The sequence below is a fragment of the Sceloporus occidentalis genome, unplaced genomic scaffold (assembly GCF_023333645.1).
Source record: "Sceloporus occidentalis isolate IW3139 unplaced genomic scaffold, rSceOcc1.0.p SCAF_1, whole genome shotgun sequence".
Classification (NCBI taxonomy): Eukaryota; Metazoa; Chordata; class Lepidosauria; order Squamata; family Phrynosomatidae; genus Sceloporus; species Sceloporus occidentalis.
In genome coordinates, this window is record NW_028316981.1 from 198,217,619 (window position 1) to 198,241,256 (window position 23,638).

At 39.8% G+C, this 23,638-nt stretch overlaps 1 protein-coding gene across 9 annotated transcripts in view; it reads right to left on the minus strand.

The window, feature by feature from the left end:
• The window catches only part of SUSD1 (sushi domain containing 1), a 51,921-nt gene that overhangs the window by 26,799 nt on the left and 1,484 nt on the right, over positions 1-23,638 (minus strand). For 6 of the 9 annotated variants that reach the window (XM_089488458.1, XM_089488450.1, XM_089488500.1 and 3 more), the window contains exons 2-8: positions 20,163-20,282; positions 18,002-18,157; positions 16,451-16,603; positions 15,961-16,140; positions 14,092-14,271; positions 11,351-11,530; positions 754-845 (exon numbers count right to left, since the gene is read on the minus strand). In XM_089488458.1, coding sequence (XP_089344584.1) covers positions 754-845; positions 11,351-11,530; positions 14,092-14,271; positions 15,961-16,140; positions 16,451-16,603; positions 18,002-18,157; positions 20,163-20,282 — 1,061 coding nt within the window. The remainder of the gene's footprint in view (positions 1-753; positions 846-11,350; positions 11,531-14,091; positions 14,272-15,960; positions 16,141-16,450; positions 16,604-18,001; positions 18,158-20,162; positions 20,283-23,638) is intronic. The other 3 variants (XM_089488472.1, XM_089488463.1, XM_089488489.1) reach the window with 3 other exon arrangements.

Sequence of the window (23,638 nt, forward strand, 5' to 3'; positions counted from 1 at the left end):
GTGGTTCTTTTAGAAAGAACCGATTCCGGAGCGTGTTAAACAAATGGGAACGACAGATCTGAATCATATCATTTTGGAGGGAAGGGACTAATGGCAGAGGGGTGTTTACCATCCCTCCTCAGTTTTTGGTAGATCCACCATTCCCCCCTCTCTCAGCACTGACTTTGTGCTTGTGGCGTGACTATGAGCACATGATTTTTTGATAGAAAATTCGATTCACTGATTTTGCAACTACTTGCAATCAGTGAGGCAAGTAGTTGCAAAACCAATGAATCAAATCTTCTATCAATTTTATTTTTAAAAAATAATGATAGAAGATTCAATTCATTGGTTTTGCAACTACTTGCCTCACTGATTGCAAGTAGCTGCAAAATCAGTGAATTGAATCTTATATATATATTCCCAAGCCGAGCTGCCCACTGATGACGCACAGATGATTGACATGCATTTTGAAGTTTCACAAACTAGTGGGGACGACAATTGTGCCAAAAAAGAAGCAATTACAAGGGAATAATGAAAAGATCCGCTTTCAAAGTAGGAACGAAGGACCTTTTGGAATCAATTTTCCAACATGGAGCGAAGGTGAATCCCAAACTAGTTTAAATGTAAACGGGAATGAGACCATAATATTTAGCATCATTTTAACAGATTTTTGCATATTATCTTGAGTATACAGCCATCTGCTGGTCCCCCCGCAGAAAGCTAAGGAGCTCCCATCTTTCTAATATAAAAGACTCAAAATGTCTTACGCACTTGATAAGTTTCATTTACTCCCATATTTCCATAATGCCTCCTCCATGACAAACAAGACCCATTGATTTTAATGTCAGCAAACTCTTGGACCTCTGAAAAAACAACAACAAACATAGATACTTTTCCCAGCTACACTTAGAATTTGCACAACTGTAGAAATGGAAGGGAAATGAAAGATCTTCTGGTGTAGGAATGAACAATTGTGGGAGGCTCTGGGGCATTGAAGGGATGTAAACCCCCACTGTACTCCCATCACCACCAAAAAAAAAAAAAGTTTTGCACCTCCCCTCCTCTTTGGGGGATAGGGAGCCATTTTTTACCATGTTCTTAGCCTACTTGGTCATTTTAGGTCTTGGAGAGTTTTTTTTAAAACAGGAAATGACTGGAAAGTCTTTTTTTTTTTTTAAAGGTCCCTCCTGGGCCTAAAATGACTGAAGAGGGAAACCTGGCAAAACTATGACCCCTAGGGGATGTTTTGGGGGCATTTGGGGGTGCTTTTGACTCCCTTGAGACCCTGGGGGTCACAAAAATGGCACCGGGGGTTGCATTTTCTCCACCTCTTTTCTAGTTCAACTGCCTACCAATTAGAGAATCCAGCTTCTGTTTAAAAACCTTCAACAAGGTGAACTGTTCCCCTCTGAACTGTTGAATGAAAGCTATTTAGAATCTGTTTTCTTATTTTTGTCACTGTCTATGTTACAGTAACTATGAACTAAAATTTAATGCTCTCAGTTCTGCTGTACAACCATATACTTTGCTTTGGGGGCCAAAAATAAGTTTTAATATAAAATCTTTTTTGCGTACCGTAAAAAGCAGTGTACTTTGAGCAAAATATACCATTAGTTCAAAAATGGATCTAAACAAGGAGTTTTCTTTGCACAACTTCTTTTTGCAAAAAAGTTGTAAAGTATGAAGACTCACTGAGGAAATGTGTATAAAAATCCCACAAAACCTCTTGTAATCTTGTTCAGTAGGCAAAAAATATTTGGAATTATTTATATCTCAATGCAATAACAAAATAAACATAGATCTGCAGCTCTGCTGCTACTAAGGCTATTATGTCCAAGCATATTTATTATAATTACTAGTCAATGCTAAAACATAATATTTTGGGGGCCAAAAGGAGGCTCCAGGTGAACTCAGATGTACACAATCACAGCCAGCCTCTCCCCACTCTTCACCCACCTGCATTAATGTGGACCAGAAGAGTTGCTCTGTGAATACACTAAAATGAAAAATCATATATGCCACAGTTCCATGCGCATATATTTAAAGGACTCCAGAATGGGACATATCACTGCTTTTCTATCAGCAGCAATTGTATGTCCGACAGGCACCAAGGATACAGGTTTTCAACTACAATTTTAGCAAAAGAACAGAGCCTTTGGCAGCACCTATTGCACCACATCGCCTTCAATCCATTGCTGCTGTGTTTCTGAAGTGTTATTAGAAGGCGTCTTTTCATTGAGGGCAAAACCCATCAATAAATGGCCAATTGTGCTCCAACTCCATTACTCCACAGATGCAATAGTGACAGTCCATGGCATTCCCCATTACATTTATTACATTTCCATAACTCCAGAAACGCATTACAAACACAAATACACAATTTTTAAAAAGAAAGGCATGCGGAGCAGGGCACAGGGCAGGCAGGCAAGGTTAAGGGGGGATGGGGAAGAGGGTGCATGGGAACTGTTGGTCGCACAAAAAGCCCCCATTGTGCTACTGAAAAGAGATGTGGTAATAAAAGCTTCAAAACTGGTATGCTTTTGTTTTCTTTTAGTAATGTGATTGTGGCACAACCGAGGCAAGACTGCAGTTTGTTAATAAAAGTCCAAGTTTGTACAGTGTTAAATAGCCTAATTTAGCTTCGGAGTTGCTAAATACCTGCTGTTGAAGAAGAAGGCCACTAGATGCCACTGTTGTTCTTTAAAATGAAGAGCTTAAATTAATGTAAAAATATCAACACAAAGCCCTATGGGCAGCATCTTTAATACTAACAGATTTCTTATAGCATGAGCTTTAGCGGATGGAGGTCTCCCTCCAGTCCTGCCTAAAATCACAGCTAAGAAAGAGGGTTGTTTAATAAGAAAAAATCAAAGACTTGGCATGTTAAACTGAGATAGATTTAAGTAGCTGCATGAAGAAAAGAAGCCTGGATTACAAGGGAATACAGGAAAGAGGTGAACATGGAGCAAAAGAGGACTGGATGAGAAAATAGGGAGTAATGGTGGCAGGCACAGAGTACTACTAGTAGTAGTAGTGATAGTTGTGGTGGTGATGGTAGTAGCAGCAGAACAACAACAACAAGAGGGAAAATAAAAAAGAACAAAAAAGAAGGAAGGACAAAATGAGAACACAAGAGATACAGAAATTAACTTAGAAAAAGAAAGAGGAAAACACCATCTAGAAGAAAATTTTACCAATGAAATTCCAAGCAGATCTTTTTTAAAGAAAAAAGATTGGTTAATATTATATAATCTGGATTATAAATATGTTTCCTCTGCAATTAATCTCTGAACTAAATTTGTGCCTCTACCAGATACACAAAGTTTTAAAGGGTGTTTCTATGAAAACAGACTCCACCTTTCATTTCTCATATTTTCATTCTCACACACGCATTTTGCTTTCACCAGATGAAAATGAGCTGTTCTAGTAAACTATGTTCTAGTAAATGTATGAGTCATAGATATTTTATTCCTTGATGCTTTGTTTCTATGAGGATGGTACTGGGTCAATGCAAACTGAAACAAAAACAATAAACTATGGGGGGAAGGGAAAACAAAATTATCATGGCACATCTTTCTATATTTGTATAGTGGTTCTAGATATCATTTAGTTATGGCTCATTATAGATTTCAGTGATTCTGTTTTACCACTTAATCCCATCCCTGAAAGCTTGAAAGTCTGTGCTTCTCCAAGAAGGTAATAGACTAGCTCAGTGATGGTGAACATTTTAGAGGCCAAGTGCCCATACTGCAACCCAGACCCCACTTATTTACTGAAAGGTGTCGTGTCCCTCGGGCTTTCTAGTAACAAATTCTGGCAAACTCTGTGCTGGGGCCACGGCACATGTGTCCACAGAGAGGACTCTGAGTGCCACCTCTGGCACGCGTGCCATAGGTTCGCCATCACTAGCTTTTGATGGAATACCTCTAATTCTGGAACAAACTCTGGTGGGTGGCATTTGATCAACATATCAACACTGTATGAGGGTACTTTTATGAGTAATTCCTTGCAGAACCAGAGCTAGTAGACACCAGTAAGCATAGTTTCCTTAGAGATCTAATTGTAACTGGCTGGGAGACACCAATCTACTTTGTACAGAGACTCCAAGTTATTAGGCTTCAGTTGAATCCATAGGATTGTACAATTGAAAGTGATCCCTTAGGAGAGCTGAGTAACAAGCATTACCCTGACAGGACGTGCAGTGGGGAAGGTCCTGCCATTGATAAATACTCAACGAGAACCTTCTCCTGCTTTGCATGACAAACAAGTCAGAATAAGAGCTGGAAGGACTGCCCAGTTCCAGGAAGAGAAACCAGCAGAAACAACTGGTTCATGTCCTTTTCTTAGACACAGGGCTTGGCTGCAATCAAGGACTCTTTAGAAGAAGGGTGTCTGAAGTGTCTGTTGGGAGACTGAGTGGAGTCAGAAGTATGGATCTTAAAAGCCTTCCACTACCCTGGACTTGTTGCTACAAGCAAAACCATTTCTCACTCTGAGCTTTCTGCATGTATTCCTGTGACTTCTGATTTGAATTACTCTTTTATGACCCAAACTATTTATACCTCTCTTCATTCCTTGAGTGCTTTGGAACTGCAGACATTCAGCCTTGGTTTGCTGTCAGTGTACATTCTTCGCGCCTCCCTTGACACAGCTCTTCATATCTCCTGGTAACAACTTTGCATTCCTAGAATACTCATTTGCTTTCATCTCACTCCAGTAGGCTGGGTGCCCAAGGCTGCACTGATAGAAACTAAAGCCAGAGCAGGACCACATGGGCCATCCAATCCCCGCCAATGCAGGAATCCACGGATAAAACGTCCCTAACAAAATGGCTATCCAACTTAACATTATTGTGTTATCCAGACAGAGCTTGGAAATCTATTTTTTTTAATTTAAAAAATCCCAGAAGCACCAGCATGGGAATGGTAATCCAAAAAAGTTAACTTTTTAAAATTCTGAATATATCTATGCTTTTCACTTTGTTGTTGTTGTTAACTGCTTTCATGTTGATCTCGACCCATGGCAACCCTGCTGATGAGACATCTCCAGGCCTCCCTGTTCTCTAATGCTCTGCCCAGCTCCTCCAAACTCATATTTGTAGTCCCTTTAATAAAGTCCATCCATCTAGCATGTGGCCTTCCTGTCTTCTACTCCCTTCTACCTTTCCCAACATTAGTGTTTTTTCCAGCGATTCATGCCTTCTCATGATGTGTCCAATGGACGATAGTCTTAGTTTTGTCATCTTGGCTTCTAGGGATATTTCTGGCTTGATCTGCTCTAGGACCCATTTGTTTGTCTTTTTGGCCATCCACAGAATCCTTGGCACTCTTCTCCGGCACCACATCTCAAATGAGTTGATTTTCCTTCTATCCTCTTTCTTAACTGTCCAGTTCTCACATCCATACGTGGTAATAGGGAATACAATGGCTTGTGTGATTCTGACTTTTGTGCTGAGTTGTATGCCTTTGCATTTTAGGATCTTTTCTAGTTCTTTCATAACCACTTAATTTTCTTCTGATTTCCTGGCTGTAAATTCTCTGTGATCATTATTTTTGTTTTCTTTATGTTCAACAGTAAGCCGGCTTTTGCACTTTCTTCTTTGATCTTCTTTAGTTCTTTAGTTCTGTGAGGTTTTCTGCTAGTATTATGGTGTCATCAGCATATCTCAGATTATTGATATTTCTTCCTCCTATTTTCACACCTCCCTCTTCTATATCCAAGCCTGCTTTCCTTACAATATGTTCTGCATATAAGGAAGGGTGATAGGATGCAGCCTTGTCTGACCCCTTTGCCAACTGGGAACCATTCTGTTTTTTCATGTTCTGTTCTGGCAGTAGCTTCTTGTCCAGAGTACAGATTCTTCATATTTTTCACTGTCATTTTTCACTATCCAACTTTAATTCACATGTGTTTGCAGGATCGCTTCCCCACCCCTGCCAAACTCAACCCTTGTACAGTTAGAAGAACCAAATGGGTTGGTTAATACAGTTGGCCCTCTGTAACCACAGATTCAACCATCCACAATTTGAAAATATTTTAAATATATATAATTTCCCAATAGCAAACCTTGATTTTGCCATTTTATACCAAGAACACCATTTTACTGTGCCATTGTATTTAATGAGATTTGAGCATCCACAGATTTTGGTTTCCATTAGAGACAGAGTCCTGGAACCAAATCCCAGCGGATATCAAGGGCCCACTGTATATGACAGTTGCCAAGTATTGTAACTCATAATTAAATTATATAAGAGCTTCTCTAGGAAACTTATTAAAATTTCTCATGGCTCAAAATGAAGTGCTCAATTCCTCATCTCATGAAAAAAAAAATAGAGTGGCTACTCGTCCAGGTAGTTGTTGCTGTTAACTGCCCTCAAGTTGACTTCAGTCTCTGGCAACCCTGTGAATGAAGCAACTCAAAGACTTCCTGTCCTCAACAGACTTGCTCAGGTCCTGCAAACTCAGGGTTGTGTCCTCTTTTATTGAATCTATCCATCTGGAGTGTGGCCTTCATCTCTTTCTGCTGCTCTATCTTTTCAAGCATTATCATCTTTTCTAGTGAGTCATTTCTTCTCATGATGTGGCCAAAATATGACAGTCTCAATTTAGTCATTTTGGGTTCTAGAGAAAGTTCAGATCTGATTTACTCTTGTACTCATTTTTTTGTCTTTTTAGCTGTCCACATTATCTGCAAAACTCTTCTCCAGCACAGAGTTGATTTTCTATCAGCTTTCTTCACCATCCAGCTCTCACACCCATACACAGTGGTGGGAAATAGAATCATATAAATTCACAACTCAAAAGCCACATAATGATGGTGGCTGACAGCAGTTCTGGTTGCAGTCTCAAAGCAGCCAGCAAAAACTGGTGGCTTATGAAACTTCAGTAGGCCAAACATGATCAATGCACTGCACCTGACTTGGGAAATCATAATGTACTGTATGTACTCATGGATAACTAGAAATTTTATTCAAAATTTGACCCTAAATATTTTGGTCTAAAGAAGTGTACTTTAACTATTGTTTTAAAAAAATAAAGGAGCCATCTCCTTTCTGTAAGTAGAGTATCAAAAGGTGAGCGCTTATCCCATCCTGAAACACTGACCCTCCTCTACTCTCTCATCCATCCAGCCTTTAGGGTGAGCACAAACAGTTATGCTTACTGGAATTTAGTAAGTTATTTGGCATCATTTCTGTTTGCTTCATTTTTAGATTCTTTGTTACATGACCCTATGTTTTATCCTCGACTTATCCACAGGTCATATCAACATCCATAATTATGGCCCCAAAACCTGCCCTCGACATATAATGAGGTCGACTTGTAATTGAGTATATACGGTACATATGCCTTCCTTTACTCTGAGCTTACTTTAAAAAAAACACTGCTGTTGAGTTGGCACCCCTAGTCCTAATGGCCCTATGAATGTTGTACAGCTTCCTCCCCTGTGGGTGGAGATATTCTGCTTAGTGAAAGTTTGATGTTTGGGGTCAGAAATGTTACACAACAATTTTTTTCTGTTGTTATGGCACTCCAACTTATGGTGACCCTATCATTGGATTTTCTTGACAAAGGGATTTGTTCAAAACGAGTTTGTCACCTGCCTTCCACTAAGGCTGAGAAAGTATGACTTGCCCAAGGTCATCCAGTGGGTTTCCATGACTGAGCAGATATTTGAACTCTGTTCTCCCAGTGTCCTAGTTCAATACTCAAACCATTATACCACACTGGCTCTCACACAACAATTATTACTTTAAAAAAGCTGAACAGGCTCAATTGTCTTACTGAGCCAAATCTCTTTCATCTGCAGAATTAGATTATCCATGCTTTTTTCTAAGTAACTAAAAAGGTGTTTTTTGAGGGATGTGATGGCTCATGTGGTTAAAAGATGCCAACTCTGTTGATTGCAAGATTGGCAGATTGGCAGTTCAAGGCCTGGGTGCTGCATGATGGGGTGAGCTCCTATCACTAGTCCCAGCTTCTGCCAACCTAGTAGTTCGAAAGCATGCAAATGCAAGTAGATAAATAGGTACCACTCGGGTAGGAAGGTAAACAGTGTTCTGTGCAATCCACATGATCACAGAGTAGTCTCTGACAACTCTGGCTCTTCGGCTTACTAAAGGAGATGAGCACCGCTCCCTATGGTCAGACACAACTTGACAACCTTGTCAATGGGGAATACCTTTACCTTTTTTAAAAAGGCAAACAGGTGATCAGTTGCCTAGAGATTGAAAGAGATTGTTTACAAGAACTCTGACCAATGTGACCCTCTATGCTTTTGAATGTATGCAATTATTCCCTCTACTGGACATGAGTAATCTTCTAATCAAAACACATGTAACTGCAAAGATAGCCATCCAAACTGATGTTTACTTGGCAATAATGCCCACTGAATGTGGAACTTGTTTGTGAGTATAATGGAGGGATTTTAGAAGTGTCCTTTCTTATAACAATAGCGGCTGAAGCCTGGGTTGTTTAATGTGTTCATAAGTGGATTATGTTTTAGGATTGAGCAGTGAGGTTGGATGAGAGTGAGCATGGTGTTGTGGTTTGGCTCTTGGACTAGAACTCTGGAGACCAGCATTCAAATCCCCACTTGGCCATGGAAACCCATTGGATGATCTTGGGCAAGTCACACTCTCTCAGTCTCAGAAGAAGGCAAAGGAAACTCCCCTCTCTAAAAAAATCAAACAACCTGAAGGCACACAACAAAAATAGTAGTAAGTGAGATTGGAAGGTTTGCTGATGACATATTCAAGGTGGGAGAAACAAATGCATTGTGACAAGTCCAAAAGGTTCTTCCATGCATGAGACATAAAATGGAAAATGTGGTTCACTCTAAATTGTACAAGTGCACATTATGGTACAGAAAATCCTAATTTTACACATACACTGAACTTCAAGGTCCTTTCCAATATCCACTACCAGGATTACCAGCAGCTCTCACTATCTAATAATCCATCATCCAACTTCTAGAATGGAATACTATAGCTGTCCTTCTAACCCACAGAATTCAAATACCTCCTTTGCTATTTAATCAGAAAATTTCTGTGAGAGCATACTGGACTCAATCTCCCTACAGAGCAACAATTCAAGTTGTCACATTGTGAACAGGAAGAATCTCAGAAGGGAAAAAACAAAAAAGACAACTCCAGCAATAATCTGTTGTTGTGTTGTCCCCTATGCTGTTTAACATATACATGAAACTGCTGGGAAAGGTTGTCCGGAGTTTTGGGGTGCGGTGTCATCAATATGCAGATGACACTCAACTCTACTATTCCTACCCAACTGTACTGGTCCTAAATCAGTAAATCAGAATGGCTCCCCCCTTGATGGCCTTCCAACAGCAGGTGAAGACCTACCTGTTCACACAGGCGTTAAAGAAATTTCTATAAGGATAGGCTGGGATGTTGGACCATTTAAAAACATTTACAGTATTTTTCTCTATATATAGTTTTATCTTTTTAAAATATGTTTTATTCTTTTAATAACTATTTTAATATTGTAATAATTTAATTCCTTTTTAATTACTTATTATTGTTATTGTTATTATTATTTTATTTTTATGTTTTTATTGTACTGTTGTTAATGCTGTGAAGCCGCTCTGAGTCCCAGTCCTGGGAAAAGAGTGGGATAAAAATAAATATAATAAATAAATAAATTGTTGTTAACTGACCTTAAGTCAACACCGATTCATGGTGACCCTGCTGATGAGACATCTCCTAGACCCACCATCCTCCAGTGCTCTGCTTAGGTCCCATGAACTCAGGCTGTGATCTCCCTCACTGAGTCTATCTATCTGGCCATGTGGTCTTCCTTTCAATTACCACCTACCTTTCCTAGCATTACAGTGCGCCTGCGTCATACACGGGCACACTATATGCGGGTTTGAGCATATGCTCAAACCTGTGTAGAGCCTCGTGGGGCGCAAGGAGCGGTGCATGCCATTTGAATAAATGGGGTGCGCACCCATGGCAGCTTGCGCCGCCACGCCGTCGCATGCACGAGCCCCATTAAAGTGAATGGGGCTCGAGCATACGTGGTATTTGGCTTACGGGGGGGGGTGTCCGGAAGGGATCTCCCGCATAAGCCAAGGGTGCACTATATTGTCTTTTCTAATGACTCATGCCTTCTGATGATGTGGCCAAAGTATGACAGCCTCAGTTTTGTCATCTTGGCTTCCAGGACGATTTCAGGCTTGATCTACGCAAGGACCCATTTGTTTGTTTTTTCAGCTGTCCATCGTATCCTCAACACTCTTCCCTAGCACCACATCTCAAATAAGTTAGTTTTCTTCTTATCTGTTTTCTTCACTGTCCAGATCTTGCATCCATACATGGTGTTGGGCAATACAATTGCTTGAACGATTGTAACTTCAGTGCTCATTTGTATATTTTTACTCTTTAGGATCTTGTCTAGTTCCTTTCATCACTGCTCTTTCCATTCCTAGTCTTCTTCTTATTTCTTGACAGGAGTCTCCTTTCTGATCAATGTTTGATCCAAGGTACAGGAAATCTTTTAACTATTTTCATTTCCTTGTTGTCAGTTGAATTTATGTAGCTCTTCTGTGGTCATTATTTTTGTTTAATGTCTGGCAACAAGCGTGCCTTTACACTTTCTCTTGATCTTCCTTAGTAATTGTTCCAAGCCTGTAATATTTTCTGCTAGCATTGTCCTCATATCTTAGATTGTTGATGTTCCTTCCTCTTTTCTTCACCTCTCCTTCTTCTAAGTCTAGACCTTCATATTATATTTTCTGCATACAAGTTGAACAAATAGGGTGATACAATGCAGCCTTGCCTGACACTTTTGCCAATGGGGAACCATTCTGTTTCACCATATTCTATTCTAACAGTAGCCTCTTGTCCTAAGTACTGATTCCTCATCAGGACTAGCTGTTGTGTTGACATTCCCATGTGTTTAAGAGCATTCCATAGTTTTTCATGATCTATGCAATCAAATGTTTTGTTGTAGTCAATAAGGAACATGCTATTTTTTTCTGAAATTTCTTGGTGCTTTCCATTAGCCATTATATGTTGTAGTGTGGTCCCTAGTGCTTCTTCCTTGCCTGAACCCTGCTTGCTACCTATCGGATTTCTCTCTCCATGTATGACTGATGTATATGTTGCTGAATTTGAGCATTCTTTTGTTTGCGTGGAATATCATTGGAAATTATCCCAGCAACAATACAAATGTTTTACTCTGTAATGGTTTCTGTTGTTATATCTGTTGTTCTTGGATAAAGACTATAGCCTGATATTATTTGGCCGTTTTCACTCTTAGCTCCTATTTCCCCTCCATGCGGTAATTTTAAAGACAGTGTTTTATCATGCCCATGACGAAAAAGTTGAGGATATCATCATGTACTCACTTTCACATCTCAGATCCAGGATTTCCCATGTTCCATTTTTGGTACACAATGAATGGTGCTTTATGCCTTTAGGGTAGAATCCTTTCCTACATTTGTACTCCACAACACTTCGCAGCCCAGACATTCCATTCCACTTCATGTCTGAGTCAGATATTAAGGGTGGTTGGCCACAGGTTATTTCTATAAATGGGATCAAACACAATATTAACTCAGAAACAATATTAACTCAGAAATATATTGGGTAATAGTATAAGATGGCCTTATTTTAAAATGAATCCTGTAAGGGTGTGAATTCCATACTGTGGTTTATGGGTTAGTTCTCATGTCCCAGATGTGGAGAGAGAATATGCCTAATGCCAGCTGCCACCAGAAACCAGTATTATAATTACAAACAGTAGGGTATCCATAGACAGAGTAGTAGAACTTGGAAAAGTTACTTTTTTGTACCAGAACACACAGAATCCTCCACTCACCATGGCCACTGGAATGTATAAAAGTACAGTGCTATCTCACATCTGGAAGTTACTTTTTTTCACTAGAATTCCCAGAATCTCCCAGTCAGCATGGCTTGGAAAATTTAATTTTCTGCAGTAGAACTCCCAACCAGTATGGCTAGGGAAATAAATAAAAGTCTATAATGTTATTGAGCACAGTGCTTCCCAAAGCAGTGGTCCACTGACCAGTGCCAATCCAAGAGCCATTGGCTGCTAGCCCCTTCTGAGTTTCTAAGAAAGTTGTTTCTTTCCTAGAAACTCAGAAGGGGCTGAGAAGGGCACAAATATGGGACCAGTCCATGGCACAATGATGGGTATTATTATTATTATGTTTATTATGTTTATTTATATCTCGCCTTCCTTCCAGTACAGGCTAACAAATGTAAATCAATCTAAGTTAAAACAGTATAAAACTTTTAAAATACAATGTTTAAAAACAATTAAACAATTCAAATGTAAAAATATTACATTATTAAAATTTAAGAATTTAAAACTCTTTAAAACAAAAACAAAACAGCATCCATATCAATATGTGAAGGCTTGGTGGCATAAAAATGTTTTTATCTGCTGTCGAAAAGAAAGCAAAAATAGAGCTATCATGGCCTTTCTAGGGAGGGAGTTCCAGAGTTTGGGAGAAGCCACTGAGAAGGCCCTCTTTCTTCTTCCCATCAAACGTACCTGAGAGTACAGGGAGATATGGTCCTTCAAATAGACTGGACCCAAGATAGGGCTTTATAGGTCAAAACCAGCACTAGTCCAGAAACAGACTGGCAGCCAATGGAGCTGTTGTAGCAAGGGAGTTGTATGCTCCCTGTAGCCAGCTCCGGTTAACAGTCTGGCTGCAGCTCTTTGGACCAACTGAAGTTTCTGAGCACTTTTCAAAGGCAGCCCCATGTAAAGCGCATTACCGTAAGCCAGACAGGATGTAACCAAGGCATGTGCCACCATGGGCAGATCTGACTTCAGGAATGGGTGCAGTTGGCGCACAAATTTAAGCTGTGCAAAAGCACTCCTGGTCAACGCCGATACCTGGGCTTCCAGGCTCAACACTGAATCCAGAAGTTCCCCCAAACTACAAACCTGAGTTTTCAGGGGAAGTGTAACCACATCTAACACAGGCTGAATCCTATTCCCAGATCTGTATTTCAACTGACCAGGAACACCTTTATCTTGACTGGATTAAGCTTCAGTTTGTTTGTCCTCATCTGGTCCATTACAGCAGCCAGACACCGTTTAGGACAGAAACAGCTTCCTTGAAATTAAGTGGAAAGGAGTGATAGAGCTGGGTATCCTCAGCGTCAAGGTGACACCTTACTCCAAAAATTACTGGTCTTTACATCAAATGCTTGAGATGCACTGATCTAGAGCTTGGAAAAGTTACAATTTTTTGACACTACAGCCCAGAATCTCCCAGTCAGCATAGGCAGCCATACTAGACAAGCATTCTGGAAGCTATACTGTAAAAAAAAGAGTAAGTTTTGCAAATTTTAAAAAAAATTATTTTAGAAATTCATTCACAAACAACTAGGGATTATTTGGCACATCTACCAACTTCTCATGTGTCCAGTTTGGTGTTCTGATTCCCATTGGAAGTTGCTTGTCACTATCTAATCAAGTACTTTTGGCTTTATAGAGAGAGCATTCTTAACCCTGTCCAGAAATGGGACAGAATAATCCTATAACATTCTGTTTGTAAATTCTCTTCACACCACATTTCAAGCAGGGAGACACAAGAAGGACAAAGACCTGCTAGGCATCAGGCATGCCTGGATGCAAGGGTAGGACCAAATGTGCATGCTGCCCAGACACTTAGTAGTCTGCTAAATTATGAGACTTTTTGTCAGTCCAGATGAGCCCAGAGATCCAGGTATTAGAACAGATGAGATGAGAAACTTCTTACACAGATGTGAGACAACTTAAAAGCTCAAAGACTGAATTTCTAGTTACTAATGAGGTTTACTAAAATTATTTTCCCTCTGACAAAAGCAATTTTTAACAGACAAATCTTGAGATTTTCAAAGGCATATATATATATATATATATATATATAGAGAGAGAGAGAGAGAGAGAGAGAGAGAGAGATGAAGGGCAACATTGTTGTTCTGTGCCTTCATGTCGTTTCTGACTTATGGCGCCCCTAATGTGAACCTATCACAAGGTATGTTCTCACTTGGCAAGTTTCTTCAGAACATTAATTAAGGTGATTTCCTTAGCATTTTAGCAGAACATTGCAGACTATATATTTACCTCTGCATTCAAAAGTGATGTTTTCCCACTTCTGAGATACTGTGCATCGTGAAAAATTGTGTCCTCCAGAATACTGAAACCCTTCTCTGCATTTATAGAATATTGTGCTTCCTAAAGTTGTGGTGTTATCCCAGAAAATATCTGTATTTTGAATCCATGGTGGTTTTCCACAATTTATTTCTTACAAGAAAAAGAGAGAAAGAACATGGTCTGCATGTAAACACACATCACACACTTTGCAGAGAAACTACTTTGCGACTAAGAAAGTGTACAGACCGGGTTCAGTGAGGGCTGAGCATTTACACGCTTGAAGCCCTTCTGCCACCACCCGGGAACTATCTTGGAACACGCCTGACCAGACAGCGGGCACCATGATGACGTTGCTTGTGTGCAGTGTCCAAACAGTGCTGCGCACAAGGGGCGTCATAAGGCCGCACCGCAGCATTTATGGTGCCCCTGTAGCAGTGCAGATAGGAGCCGCATTTTGTACCGGGTTGGGGCGTGGCTGCGTCCCCAACCCAGCACTTCAAGGGCCGCCCCTTAGGGGTTGTTTGTACAACCCTTATGTGCAATGTCACTCAAGCTGACATTCATTTACACAGTGGAGTTTTCCCTTCCTCTTCTCTTCCTTGCACTGTCCCAGGTCTGCTCTGGAGAGTCTCTTTACCTTTCTGGGGGAGATCAGAAATATCTAAGGGGCTTCAGGGAGAAACTGTTCTGCAAGTGGTATCCATTGGACACAATCATTTGTTATTTGTTCAGTTCCTAAATGTTAAGCAGCTGGCAGGACACCCACCTATACTACATCTCCATGCAAAAACAAAAATCCAGCAAATATATATATACATACATACCACAAAAGAAGTTAAAATGCACATGCCAACAAAAAAAAATTGATACACCCATCAAAATACAAACTACACATAGACAGTACTCCTCCTCCTTCCCAGATTACTTTTTTCTTTTTTCTGAGTGGTTAGGGCATGCTTTAAACTGAAGCACTAGTTTGTAGCTGCTCATCTTATTTAATTTTTTAAGAATGCCTTTAAAACACACAGGTGTTCTTTGTAACAAAGATAATGTCTTTTGCAGCATGAGAGCTAACAGATGCTTTTGCAGCATGTGACCTAACAGAGCTGTTCATGAATGCTATATTTGGCAACCCAGAGCTATACTGTACATTAACCAATGCTATTCTTTACACACAAGAAACTAATATTTATAAATGCATCTGTAACAAAAAGCCAAGGAGCCAGGGCTGGCTGCTTCTTTTTCTGGATGCATACCTATTAAGACAGTAGCAACACACTCTTGAGGAAGCAGCAATTCTTCCCCACATACTATTTAAGTAAATACTGTAGTTCCTGTGATCTTATTACAGGAACGTTGGGGCTGTGCAGATGGGTGGCTAAATGCCGCACATTTGTGCCCCAGATGGAGGCCACAGCAACCACTCACCGCAGCCTCTGGATGGACCAAAAAAAAACCGCTTCTGGGCGGGTTAATCTGGCATCCCTAAAGAGACGCCATAGGCGTGCTTACACGACATGATGCCCCTTGTGTACAGCACTGTTTGGGCGCTGCAACCAAGGGATGTCATCATGGCACATGCCGTGTGTATGGGTGCATGCCAAGATGGCACCTGGGAGGTGTGGTGAGGGCTCGAAGCGCATGGATGCTCCACCCTCACTGGACCTATAGGCCAGCATGAAGTGCTGGTCTTTAGAGCCCCTCAGTCTGTGATTCTACTGGATTTTCATACAGATTGATTTTCAAATATGTTCTCACTTAATATAACATCTGCAAATGATGCTTATCATGAAAACACCTGTTGTAATCAACAAAATTTTAAAGTGTTATTTTCTTTACCTTTGCACACAATATCAGCTCCTTCCCACTGTCGTCTGGTATTGCAAACTGAAGTCCAGTTTCCACTTTCAAAGACATAACCTAGTTGACAGGTATAAATAACTTTGCTTCCATAAGTTGTTTTGTTGACAGGAGCAAAATATGCATTCGGAATAGAAGGTGGAATTCCACAATTGACCACTGTAGCCGAGTGGAAACAGAGAAAAAGCAAGACAAAGTAGAGGCCCAGTAGATCAGACCAAAGACCTATATAGCCCAACATTCTGTTTTCACAATGGCTAACCAGCTGACTGCAGGCTAACAGCCATATGGCTCTTTCAATAATAGTAACAAGGAAGAATGCCAAAGTTCAGTTCTCAGGAGGTCCTACTTTACTGAATTATTTGAGGTTTATGCCAACTCTGCAAATTGTAGTACAACTCCACAATGGGGCTAAAGAAGCTTTTTTTCTTCTTCCTTTCTTTCTCCCCTTCTCACAAGAAACTCTCACCTTTGCATGAAGCCTTTGACGCAATTGAATGAAATGGCTCAGTTCCATTTTCTACTTGGTATCCCTCCATACAATAGCACTCAAAGCTTCCCATAGTATTCACGCACCGTGTTCCAGGGCCACATATGTCTGAGACTTCACATTCATCAATGTCTAGAAAGTGTAATACAGTTGTTTTGATCCTCTTATTATGATTCATACAAAAATAAAAAGCCAATGGCAGGCAAGAGCGTATTACTAATGATAGACAAGAAAGCTTCAGACTGGGGATCTATCTCTCCAAGACTGTATTGACACTGCAGAAATAATCCAGATTGGCACTGCTTTAACTGCCATAGCTCAATGTCATGGAATCCTGGGAACTATAGTTTACTGTGACACCAATGCTCCTTAACAGAGAAGGCTAAATGTCTCACAAATCTACAATTCCCAGAATTTCATGGCATTGAGCCATGGTAATAAACCTGGTGTCAAACTGGATGACTTCCGCAGTGTGGATGCAGCTTTAAGGCTTACCACTATCAAAGAAAAGGGTACAGCCTATAAGGCAGAACACTGCCATTGCACACTTGAAGCAGAACAAGGTATTCACTTTGAGATTTCTGTGGTGATACAACTATGGCCTCACAACAAGTGAGCTAATCTGGTAAATTTCTCATGATATTCAGTCCAAGTGTTCAGTCCTTTCTAAACTCAAATTCTGAAAAAGAATGTTTCTGCAAATTTGGTACTAACTGGTTACACAATGTCCTCAAGGCAGCTCCCTGCAATCTGGAGAACAGTTTTTGAAAAATGAAACTTTTTAAAAAATTAATGAATGTAAAACATGGATGGTTAGAATAATATATTGATGGAAAATATATCAATGTTCCTTTCTGCTCTTTAAAAAAATATTTGTACAGTATAACTTAATTTTTCAAACTTTTTCAAAAGTTCAGCTGACAAGAGGGAAATCAGCTATGTGCAATCGATAAGTAAATGCAGAGCTCTACTTGGACATTATTTTTACTAACAAATAAATTTATTTATTGTAAATCTTCCAACTCAGTATCCTACATTATTTAATTTTAAATACATTTTAGAGTTTTTCCCCAAAAACAATATTTATGGCACTAAAACTGTTAGTTTGCTATATTTAGTATGCATGAAGAGCTGTACAGATGGGTATATGTGCTTCCTGGAGACAGTCACCTAAAATAAGTTAACTGCAACTTTGAATAGTATTTTATTAATAACACATCTTTTCCAGTTGTTGATTTGCTTTGCCTTCATTATGTTGCTAAGTAATATTATGAAACAATGCTTTTCAAATACTGAAGTCTTCTGAAATGATATATCAATGAAAAGTTTCTTGTATCCAATGTCATTGTAGGAAAATACAGGTTTGATCTTCTCCAGATCATTTTGTCTAAGTAATTTGCTCTCCAAAGTGTCAATTTAGATGTATATATACCACACTCAAGCAGAGCAAAGTATGTAAACAACCCACAAATGAAAACTAAAACTAGCTGTTATATATGCTTTTTTGATTTTGATAGTTGCAGTACTTACCTATACAATTTGTGCCATCATTGGGAATAAATATCTTGTTTTTACTTGAAGCCTGGAAACCCTCAAGACAAACACAATAAAAGCTTCCATATGTATTATGGCATGAAGTATGATTACCACAAATCTTCTCTGTCCCAATTTGACATTCATCTTTATCTGACAAAATATTAAATGTGACAATCCATTAAACATATGACAAAGAGAAACCAATAAAAAAGAAACTCCACGATTATTCTCCTCCAATATTATTTCTCATTAAGAGATTTTGCCTGGAATCCTGTTAATGGTTTAAGGAAGAATACCTGGGGGTTATGCCCAGTTTCAATAATTTTTCAGGCATTGCACAAAGAAGTATTCAGTATTTCCTTGTGCAACACCTTTATTACAGTCATGCAACCAAATGGAACTAGGGAGAAGCCCTACAGCCAATCAGTAGCAAGGAGGTGGAATCCCACCTTGGTACACTCTGGCTGCCAGTGCACAGCCAGCAAAGAAGGAACATCTGTTACTCTGCCGACTCTACATAGTAATTAAGCTAGTGGAATTTTACACTCTGCCCTTGACTGCTAGAACTTGTTACTACTGGGATTTGGTTCCAGGACCCCTCCCATGGATACAAAAATCCATGGATGCTCGTGTTGCATTAAATACAGTGACACAGTAAAATGGTGCCTCTTATATAAAATGGCAAAATCAAGGTTTGCTTTTTTGGAATATATCCATTTTCAAACCATTGATGGTAGAATCCATGGATGCCTTCAACTTCACAGTAACTGTCAATGTATGTCATTCAGAGAAGCATACGATTTTATCTCTATTCACAACTTGAAGCAAATTGTATTGAGCCTGCATCTGCACTGCAGAAATAATGTAGTTTGACACTGCTTTAACTGTCATGTCTCAATGCTACGGAATCCTGGAATTTGTAGTTTGTTGTGGCACCAGAGGTCTCTGACAGAGAAGGCTAAATAGCTCACCAAACTACAGATCCCAGGATTCCATAGTACTGAGCCATGGCAGTTAAAGTGGTATCAAACTGCATTATTTCTGCACTGCAAGTGTTGCCTAAGTGACACAGGCCCAATGTACAGTCCTGCCTTCCCTCATGTGGGGATCCGTTCCGGACCACCACCCCACCAACAGTGTAAGGGGAAAACCAGGTAAGCTCGTGTCCCACTGAAAACAATGGGATGTGTGCGCACAGCATGGTGCGCACACACACCACAGGCACACGCGCCATTCATTAGATTGTACCGTGGCTTCACATATGCTGAAAGCTGTGGAAGGGAAGCCCACGTATGGCTTGTTCTAAGTCTCTCCTTCTTAACTGGCCCAATAGAGCTAATTAACCACTGAGGCGTAAAGGAGCTAAAGTATGCCACAGCTACCCAGTGAACTAGCCCTGCACATTGCTGGTCACAAAATCTGAAAGATCTGGAAGACTATCCCTATATCTGAACAACTGTTCACAAGCAACAGTATGTTTGGCAATGAGGTTTAGACTACACAAACACACAAGTCTGGCTCACGCCTATTCCCTCAAATATTTCTCACATATTGGAGAACATGACATCTGGATAATCAGATCTGTGAGTTATTAAACACAAAATAACATTTAAGGCAAGAGGTTATACATTGCAGTTTCAAAACATACACTATTTGTCACTATTTCAAACACTGTTGTTGTCTTCCTTCAAGTTGCCATAAATCAGAAATAATTTAAAGGCACACAAGAACAAGACCAAGGAAAACTCCATGGGGTTTTCTTGGCAAGATTTGCCTAGAGATAGGTTTCCTTTGTTTTCCTCTAAGACTGAGACAATGTGACTTGCCCAAGGTCACCTACTGAGTTTCCATGGCCAAGCAGGGATTCAAACCCTGTTCTCCAGAACTGTAGTCCAACACTCAAAGCAACTGGCTGAACACACCAGCAAAAAGAGACAGCGGGCAGCGTGGGAACACTCCTGTGGTGCAGCGATTAGTAACCACGAAAGGGATGCCTTTTTTCTGACACAAAAAGGAAAAATGCTGGATGGAGGCTGCAGCATGTGGTTGCCCAATCCAGCACTCAAAGGAGCAGTGTGACACTGTCCCTTTAGGGCCGTCTGTTTTCGGCCCAATTTAACTTAAATCACATACTGGTTGGCAAATGTTCACCTACCTTGGCAGTAGGTTCTTCCATTACCTACAAATCCGTAATTACAGATACAGACGTTTTTTCCATCTTTTTGGTGGCAAGTGGCATTAGCATGGCAAGTGGCGCACACATCAGAAAATGAATCTATAAAGGAGAAGTACTATAAATTAGGATTAGGAGATTACTTTACAGGTGCACTAGACAGCTAGCATTCTACAAATGCTCATTCTCCAAATGAATCACATTCAAGACAGTCCTCACAGCACCGGAAAGCACTAACAGTGCATATGTACCTACCTCTCAGTCCAAATATAGGAATAAGGCAGATGGAGTGATGCAAATCTTCTCTTCTCCCCAGATCCAACTCACATTTTTGTATGTGCTCATTTATACATAGCTGGTCAATGGTTTTAAGACAATATTGTAATGCCTTCACTGGGACAGAACATGAGTATAGATGTCCAGCATGTGGTACAGCCCATCGATTTTATGATGTATCTGTTCAGGAACAGCTCCAGCTGACCAACTCAGTTATATAAATTGAGTAAAGGATGATTACGATTGTTCTAACCTCTCCCTGTTACATGGCCCTCTGTTGTGAGACAGGTCATCTGTTCACATATGCAGCCCATTGAGGCATCCACTTCTACTGTGAGTCACTTTGCTCTCAGGTCAGAACAAGATGCCCAGCAACAATCACATGGTTGGGCATCTTGTTCTGACCTTTAGTGAGTGACTGGCTTCAGCAGCAGACATACTAAGCAGCTCAGGAAGATGCATTCCAAACAGCTGCCTGGCATTGTAACAGAAGGCTCCAGATCTTCCCAGAAGATCTGGAGTAAAAATTATGTTTTTAAAATTCATTATAAAGGAGGTACAGTCCAGTTCTGGTGCTAAATGTGCTGCACATTGTCCAGTCTATTTGCACCAGAACCAGGGTTTGAGCCCTGTCTTGTCCAGGCTCCTCAATGAGAGGATGCAGGGAGGCCAGCTATTTGGTCCATGCATGCAGGGCCGTACTCTGTGGAGCCCTAGAGCCACTTGGAGCAATGAGAGCTTGCCTCTTAATGCAGAAGAGCAACTTGAGAGGAGCAATTTTCCTGTAGTTAATAAATAAACAGTCACTGCTGCCTGGACACAAGCCTGTGAAAGCCCTCTTGAAGTGAATGGCATCTGCACAAGACCACAAATATTCTTTTAATGCAAACTAATTACAGATCTCTCAACAGCAAGCAGAAAATAAATATTATCAAATAGGTAAATAAATTAAACATTTGTTTAAACATTATATAAACAATTTAAATATTAGTCCCATTTGTTTCACAAGGAAAACCCCTAACAAGCTCTGGCCTGAGACTGTCCAGAACAAACCATTAAGAAAGAAAGGAAGGAAGGAAGGAAGGAAGGATTTTGAAATTGGTCTGTGTATTGCTATGAAAAAAATATAAGTAGTAGTACTTTTTATCTCAGAATCTAGTGTGTTTACTGACAGTTTTCATTATCACACTATAAAACAAGATAAGAATTCTTTGCATCAGATTATTAAAACAATCCTCCTTTATAAAAACCACAGTTCAGGTTTTCTCCCAGAAAGATAAACAGCATCTTCCTTTTAGGTATTTCTAATGTTTTAAGGTTTTGCTGCAAGAAGACTTGGACCACTCCTAGGTTGGAAAAATGAAACATACTCCATTGATCCTCCAACAGTCAAAAGACCTCACTGCTTTAGTTATGGGTGAATATGTATTTTATAGACACAAACTTCAAGAAAATATTTTCTTCACAACATGGACAGTTTAAATTAAAGTATATGCATGGCTCATGTTCATGTTCCACATAGTGTCTCTTCCCTTTTTCTTTTTTCTCATCCTTTTTGTTTCTTTTCTTTAAAATCTTACTTGAAAAATCCAATACAGTATTTTGGTTTCTCGAAAAAAAGCTTATTATTGTTATTCATATTGCTATGTTGGTTTGGTTTGTATTTTCCAATATCTCTTAGAAGTTTATCATATGAAGGACATCGTGAGTTTATCCCGTTAATATCCCAGAAACACTGCATAATTACACGAAACTATTTCAAACGACGTCGCACAAAATGCGCCATTAAAGTGGTCACAAAAGGTCAAAATAAAGCTGCTTTGAGTCACTTTGGATATATGCTGTTTAAATTATACATACATCCTAAGAATCCAGAAGCTGCACCAAAGCCACACTCCAGTCCTAAGGACTGGAGTGCAGCTTTGGTACAACTTCCAGACTCTTAGGACTCACGCAGCATTGAAACACCATACCTCCAAAGTGACTGGAAGCAGCTTTATTTTGGCCTGTCTGTATAGGGTTAAAGAAGCATTAATGTGCATCTTTTTACTATCGGGATTTTGGCAACAATGCATTTCCGATAGCACTTTATTTGTGCCATTGCGGGTGATAATCATTCGCACAATTACTCGCCATTTTTGCTTTGTTTGCGGGATGCTTTAAATGTGCTTTAATCTCTCTTTAATGCCGAAACTAGCCCCAGTGTGATAAACTCCTTAGACTACATTATTTCCATAGAACAAACTGAAATATTAATAATCGTAATAATAAAAATAAACTCAAAACACTAGTTTATAATATCTTGTCCCACTATCCCAACAAACTGTTTATACTTTAGCAGCACATAGAAATACAATTCTATATTTGATGTAATTTTCAGGGGCAACTATTTAGTTCTATGGGAGAAGGCAAAAATGCTGCCATTTAGAATACAAATCAGGACAAATGAAACCTGCTTCTCACTCTCTAGAAACTGAGATTATGAAGAGCAAAAGTTCACTTCTCACCTCTTAGGTCTATTTTTTCTGTTACCTTCTTCTGTATAAATGAATGGCTGCCATTCATCCATGTGGAAAAAAGTAAACTGAATGAGATGGCCAGATACGGAAAGAAATTAAACTCTTTATCACATGATTCTGCCTAATGATTCTCAAAGACTATTAGCCAATATAAATAACATTTGAAAAATAGGCGGGTGGGAAGAGGTGGCTTAGGGAAGAGTAGCATTACATAGTGGTTTGAGCATTTGACTAGGACTCTGGAGACCATGGTTCAAATCCCTGCTCAGTAAGTCACACTCTCTCAGCCTCTGGGGAAGGCCATGGCAAACCTCCTCTGAAGAAAGGGTTGGTTGCCTTTGGGTCGCCATAAGTCAAAAACAACCTGAAGGCATCTAACACAACAAGACAAGAACAACAAACAACTTTTATATACAGCTTGAAACGATGGCAGATAACGTGGACAATAATATGTGAATACGTTTCAAAGAACAAAACGGATAGTCTTATTTCATTTAAAATAAAAAGCAGGGTGTGCCTACTGAAAAAGAAAAATAGATCCTAGTAGTCTGCACTGAAAGTCCTCTTGGGAGATGGGTGGGAAACATACTGCCCTCCAGATGAGGTTGGACTGCAACTTCCAGCAGCCCCAATCAGCACAGCCAACTGCAAGGAATGATGGGA